This window comes from Anomaloglossus baeobatrachus, chromosome 1 (genome assembly GCF_048569485.1).
Source record: "Anomaloglossus baeobatrachus isolate aAnoBae1 chromosome 1, aAnoBae1.hap1, whole genome shotgun sequence".
NCBI lineage: Eukaryota > Metazoa > Chordata > Amphibia > Anura > Aromobatidae > Anomaloglossus > Anomaloglossus baeobatrachus.
This window is the reverse complement of record NC_134353.1, coordinates 86,629,514-86,636,221: the sequence shown is the minus strand read 5'-3', so window position 1 is coordinate 86,636,221 and position 6,708 is coordinate 86,629,514. Positions and strand designations below refer to the sequence as shown.

Here is a 6,708-nt window from a genome sequence, read left to right as displayed (position 1 = left end):
CTGTCACACACAGCGATGTGTGTGTCACAGCGGGAGAGTGACGACCAAAAAATGAAGCTGGACATTCAGCAACGACCGGCGACCTCACAGCAGGGGCCAGGTCGTTGCTGGATGTCACACACAGCGACAGCGACGGGACGTCGCTGCAACGTCACAGAAAATGGTGACGTAGCAGCGACGTCGTTGTCGTCGTCGTTATGTGTGACACCAGCTTTAGCACGTAATACAGTAGTCTACAACGGTTCCTAAATAAGAAATCCAGTATAGATCTCAAAATGCCCTGGTTGTAGTGACTGATTCATACTATCCATAGGCCAGGCCATCAATGAATGAGATAACCCTGTATAACCATTACTAGACCCTACTAATTGGATGTTGAAGGTCTATCCTTAAGGGTAGGTTATCAATATTATGAAACTGAAAATTCCTTCAAATAGATTTTTCACCTTTTTTAAGTTATTTTAATACATTTTCTACTTTGTGCCCACTTTGTAGAGTTGGACAATGCATTTTATTGAAATAACATTAGATATTCTATGTAAGATGACAATAAGGGCCACAAAAGTTGTCTGAACTGGTTGTTTGACGAAAAACCCAAGTTTTATCAAGAAGCTGTCATACATTCTAGAAGAACTGGAGCCATAGATCAAAAATCTTCATCAGACAAAGCATTCAGATAATCCGTATCTGCATATAATAGAAATCCAGAAAACAAACTGTCTGCCCAACTGGGATCCGAGAACAAACCATTTTGATCCGTATAGAATATCTCCAACCAAACTTCATCTTCTGGATTTAGGTAGAGAAGTGTTGAACCTGAGGCCACATCATGATTTCCTGTGTTGGCATCGAATGTCTTGATTTTGTATTCTCCATTGTGTACCAGGCTGATGGCTAGGTGTTTGTCTGCGAGAGTGATGTCATAAGAGAAATAATAAATCCCGGGAATAGCGCAAATAAACTTCCCCGTGGATGGGTTGTAGTGTTCTCCTTCGTTAAAGAGAACTTTGTTAAATAGAATTGGAAGTCTTTCCTGAGGGTAACTGGTGGTGATCCCAACTGAGAAAGCAGATTTGAGGATTATATCTCCACACCTGCACACTCCTGGCTCTCCTGGCTCTCCCCTGGTCCCTTTGTCACCTTTAGGTCCAAATGGTCCTTCAGATCCAATTTCCCCTTTGTCTCCAGATAGTCCAATTGGTCCTTTTTTGCCAGATTCTCCCTGATCTCCTTTTTCTCCAATGGGTCCAAGTGGACCTGTTTTTCCTCGTAAACCTTTAAATAGAATGTTGATACTGTTAACCACATATACACTGAAAATATACCACAACATGAATAACATTCCTCTAGTGCATAAGGCTATAAGTCTGATAGCTGAGATTTCTGCAGCCGTCTGTTCTTAAGAAAATCTATCACCAGGTTTTTGCTACCATTTCTGAGATCAGAAAAAAAAAAACAACAAAAAAATCAATAAATGAGCATAAGTTGGTTTATCTGCAATAGGAACATGTTCACACCTTGCCCATTTCAGACAACACCCTAAAGAAAAATACAAAATGAGTAGTAATAGCGGACTCGTAGAAAACTGGGATCGGCGGGTCTAACAGGGTAAAAAAGCATAAAACGGTTCCAGCCCAGAATACATATCTGGACAGACGCCGGTCCCCATATAGGTTTCTATCTTGAAAATGGTGGTAGAAGGGATAGGGGGATTGGAGCAAGCACGCTATACTTACAGGTCTCCGGCACGACTATAACTGCTTCTGGGCCGCTCATTCTACTTCCAGGGCTGCTCATTATTGTTCATCCATATGCTTTCCCTGCCCACTGGCAGTCCTGGTTTGGCGCCCCTGACCTGGTCAGGCACCAATGAGTAATACACCCATGCTGGGGCAATACTTCTAGGTAATCCTAAAGGCTAGAATAGGGTGTGTACGCACAGACACATACCAACCACACCTTGAGAGGGGACCCTTGGGCAGACCCAAGGGGGGGGCTTGCCTCCACATCTCAGCAAGGGGTGTAGGGGGAGGGGCTGGAAGCTAGGTTGCAGCGGCTGTCAGGAAAGTAGAAGAAGAGCCAGTCTGAGAGGAGAGCGTGGCGGTTGCGAGTGGGACGCGCGCTGACCCTAGTCAGATCCTGCACGTGTAGTAGCCGTTGGCGGGGGAGAATGGTCACCAGCAAGTCATTCAGAAAGACGCTGAGAGAGTCAGTTGGTCGAGTACGGGAACTCCTGATGACTAGGCACGCACGGGGAACAGGTCCATAGAGTAGACATCTATTTATTTGATCTGTTAAACCTGCCGGTGAGGGGAACTCGTAGTCCCTCACCAACCATCTAGAGTCCGAGCCTCAGCAGCAACGAGGGGGCCCATAAGGAGGATCGAGCCTGGATCCATCTTCCTTGGTCCACGCTGCCGGCAAACGGGCCAAAAAGTGGAGAAAAGGCAGTAGCGACTTCCCTGGATGAATCCCACGTTACTTCAAGTCAGGGGTTTTCTGAAACAAGAAGTGCTAGGAAGGCGAGTTAACGGTTACCCTTAGGGGTACTTTGCACGTTGCGACATCGCTACTGCGATATCGTCGGGGTCAAATCGAAAGTGACGCACGTCCGGCGCCGGTAACGACGTCACAACGTGTAAAGCCTAGATGCGCCGATAAACGATCGCAAAACGCGTCTTAAATCAGTGATCTGTGTTGCGTCGGACATTTTCATAATGTCGCACCAATAGGAGATACGATGTTGTTCCTCGTTCCTGCGGCAGCACACATCGCTGTGTGTGAAGCCGCAGGAGCGAGGAACATCTCCTTACCTGCCTCCACCGCCAATGCGGAAGGAAGGAGGTGGGCGGGATGTTTACATCCCGCTCATCTCCGCCCCTCCGCTTCTATTGGCCACCTGCCGTGTGATGTCGCTTAGGAAGGAGGCGGGTTGCCGGCCAGAGCGACGTCGCAGGGCAGGTAAGTGCGTGTGAAGCTGCCGTAGCGATACTGTTCGCTACAGCAGCTATCACAAGATATAGCATGTGCAACGGGGGCGGGTACTATCACGCTCGGCATCGCTAGCATCGGCTAGCGATGTTGCAGCGTGCAAACTACCCCTTAGACCGGGCTAAAGGATACCTGGTTTCTCCTGGTTTAATCTCAGCATTGCCTGGGTACCTCACAAAACATCAAAAAGTGAGTAAACAAGAGACTGAGTTATTCTGGGACCTGTTGTTCTACACACCCAAGCCCCTGGGGCCAGCCTCACTCATGGGAGGCCATACCACCAGACTGCAGACTCCATCAGCCTCAGACGATCGTTAAACCTACAGTGGCGGTCACCCATATGCCTGACCGCAAACCGTGGTGGCGTCACGACTTCTATATAAATAAACCTGACATACCTGTCGCCAGATATACCCAAAGTGAAGACAATGTGGCGTCCCTGAAGGTGGAGTGGTGTCCCTGGGGCGACCGCTGCAGGTGGGCGCCACACTGGCATCTTTGATTGGTTGCAGTCAGACTCACTCCCAGCCTGTGTGACAGAGTGTCTGACTGCAACCAATTACAGACCATGTCTGCATCCAGATTGATTAAAAAATAAATAAATTGGTGTAGGGTCCCCCCATATTATGGTACCTAGCACAGGTCGAGCATATTGCTACAGGCTGCAGCCCCAGCACTTATCTTGGCTGTGTATCAACATAAGAGAGACCGCATGCGGCTTTTTTTTTTTTAAAAAAAGCATGCGGTCCTCCCCAATTTTTATACTCAGCCATGATAAAGCCTACAACTGGGGGCTGGTATTCACAGGCTGGGGAGACCCATGCTTATTGGGCCCCCCTCAGCCTAAAAATAGCAGTGTCACAGTCATCTCCCTGTTGTAGAGATTAAAGACAGGTTCTGTCTCAAAGTCTCACTTTACCTTGTGAAACTCTGCTGATTAAATATATTACCTTTCCTTTGGGGAGGAGAAAGTTAACGTCAGTTTGCTTTCCAGCAGCTTCTGACTTCTGGTCAGGTATTTCCGGTTTGGACCATTCCCAGGCCCTATATATACCCTCTGATTCCTGCAGAGGGTGCCGGTTGTTTTCATTAATTTGGCCAGTAGGTGTAAGGAGCTGCAGAAGCCCTCTCTGCTACTTGCTTTGTTGGCTGCAGCATTGATGCTTACTGAAGCAGTTCATGGTGTGCTGATTGTATGGTTCGCAGGTTTCCCAGTAGTCTGTTTACTTCTCCCCTTTTATGTTGTTTCTTCCTGTGCATGTTTAGTGGCTCCTTTATGTGTGATTGCCGTGTGTATGAGTTGTTTTTCTCCTGTTTGTGTTTTGTTGTGGGGTTTCTGTTTGCAGTCCTGGCTTACCCCACAGGTGGAGGTGGGGGAGGGGAGTTACATCAGGGCTTGGACATGAGTCAGGGTCAAACTGGGGGCTTGGACCTGGCTCCCTTCAAGACTACCTCCAAGATAAGGGACAGCGTAGTGTCTTGAGTCTGAGGGCCAGCCTAGGTTCCCCGGTCCTGTCATCTGGTCTCCATGACATGCAGCCTGCAGACGGCAAGAATTGTCGCATCCATTAGATGTGACAATGCTCGAACTTTACCTGTCTCTTCCCGATTGCCCTGGCATGGTGGCAATTGGGGTAATAAGGAATAAAGCCCTATCTTAGTAATCGGAGGCATCTAGGCTATCTAACCCCTCATTACTAATCTGTAAGTGAAAAGAAATAAACATAAACACCTAAAAAATCCTTTATTTACACATTTTGATGTGGGGGGTTTTTGCCAGAAAGTGTAGAATGGGTACAGTAATATGATTTTTAAATTTCAGCACCAAATCTGCATCTCTTGGCAAAAAACCCTGTAGTTTTCTACCAGAAGATGCAGGTCTGGTATGTAAACTTAGTGACCCCACCTGAGGTGATGTCACTAAGTTTACTGAGGTTAGGCTACCTGCGATCACAGGTGAAGGACCGTGGGAACCTCCAGCTATGACAGCAAATAACCTGAGTGATGTCATCACATGGCTCAGTCTCTGCCTGAAGCTCATAGTGGGCGGTCATATTCTATGGCCGCTCGCTGTCACTTCAGATGTTGCAGAGATGGAATTGTCGTGGGACCTTGTGTGGATTATGTTGAACATGGGTGTTTTGGGGGGTTAATAAAGGGTTGAAAGAAGGGGTGTTTTTGTATTTTATTTCAAATCAAGGATTTTTTTGGTGTTTATGTTTTATTTCTTTTCACTTACAGATTACTGAAGACCCCCATTCTGTATTTCACTTACACATTATAGAATGGGGGTCTCATAGATACCTCCCATTACTAATCTAGGGCTTAGTGGCAGCTGTGAGCTGTTATTAACCCTTTATTACCCCGATTGCCACCGCACCAAGGCAATTGGGATGAGCTGCATAAAGTCAATCAATATCAATATTGCATTTGGGCCATTTTCCATCTTGTTTGTTTTGTTTTTTATCTTCTTTTTTAAAGTCTTTTTTTCTATGTATATTCACCTTTTTTTTCCATCTTCACGACTATGGTAGGTGTTTGAGGTTTGCAGATGTTTTTGGCTGATTCATTCATTGTGTCTTTTTTGAAAGTAGCAAAATGTTTTTAACAAATGGACTCTAGTCTCTCCTGGAGTGATTTTATGTACATCTGGATATTTTGCCCCCGTAATTTTGGGACAGTTAAAACACAACATGTAATTTTTCGTTCAAAAAGATACAAAAAAGGTGAAAGGGAAAAAATGAAGTGCATTTTCTACAGTCATATGAAAAAGTTTGGGCACCCCTATTAATGTTAACCTTTTTTCTTTATAACAATTTGGGTTTTTGAAACGGCTATTTCAGTTTCATATATCTAATAACTGATTGACTGAGTAATATTTCTGGATTGAAATGAGGTTTATTGTACTAACAGCAAATGTGCAATCCGCATTTAAACAAAATTTGGCTGGTGCAAAATTATGGGCACCCTTATCAATTTCTTGATTTGAACACTCCTAACTACTTTTTACTGACTTACTAAAGCACTAAATTGGTTTTGTAACCTCATTGAGCTTTGAACTTCATAGGCAGGTGTATCCAATCATGAGAAAAGGTATTTAAGGTGGCCACTTGTAAGTTGTTCTCCTATTTGAATCTCCTATGAAGAGTGGCATCATGGGCTCCTCAAAACAACTCTCAAATGATCTGAAAACAAAGATTATTCAACATAGTTGTTCAGGGGAAGGATACAAAAAGTTGTCTCAGAGATTTAAACTGTCAGTTTCCACTGTGAGGAACATAGTAAGGAAATGGAAGAACACAGGTACAGTTCTTGTTAAGCCCAGAAGTGGCAGGCCAATAAAAATATCAGAAAGGCAGAGAAGAAGAATGGTGAGAACAGTCAAGGACAATCCACAGACCACCTCCAAAGACCTGCAGCATCATCTTGCTGCAGATGGTGTCAATGTGCATCGGTCAACAATACAGCGCACGTTGCACAAGGAGAAGCTGTATGGGAGAGTGATGCGAAAGAAGCCGTTTCTGCAAGCACGCCACAAACAGAGTCGCCTGAGGTATGCAAAAGCACATTTGGACAAGCCAATTACATTTTGGAAGAAGGTCCTGTGGACTGATGAAACCAAGATTGAGTTGTTTGGTCATACAAAAAGGCGTTATGCATGGAGGCAAAAAAACACGGCATACCAAGAAAAACACTTGCTACCCACAGTAAAATTTG

The 6,708-nt window shown here is 45.2% G+C and overlaps 1 protein-coding gene across 2 annotated transcripts in view; it reads right to left on the bottom strand.

Annotated features, from left to right (window-relative positions):
- Positions 1–219: 219 nt before the first annotated feature.
- C1QTNF7 (C1q and TNF related 7) overlaps positions 220–6,708 on the bottom strand; it is a 178,472-nt gene continuing 171,983 nt past the window's right edge. For both annotated transcript variants that reach the window (XM_075333553.1, XM_075333540.1), the window contains exon 3: positions 220–1,275. In XM_075333553.1, coding sequence (XP_075189668.1) covers positions 647–1,275 — 629 coding nt within the window. In that variant the 3' untranslated portion in view covers positions 220–646. The remainder of the gene's footprint in view (positions 1,276–6,708) is intronic.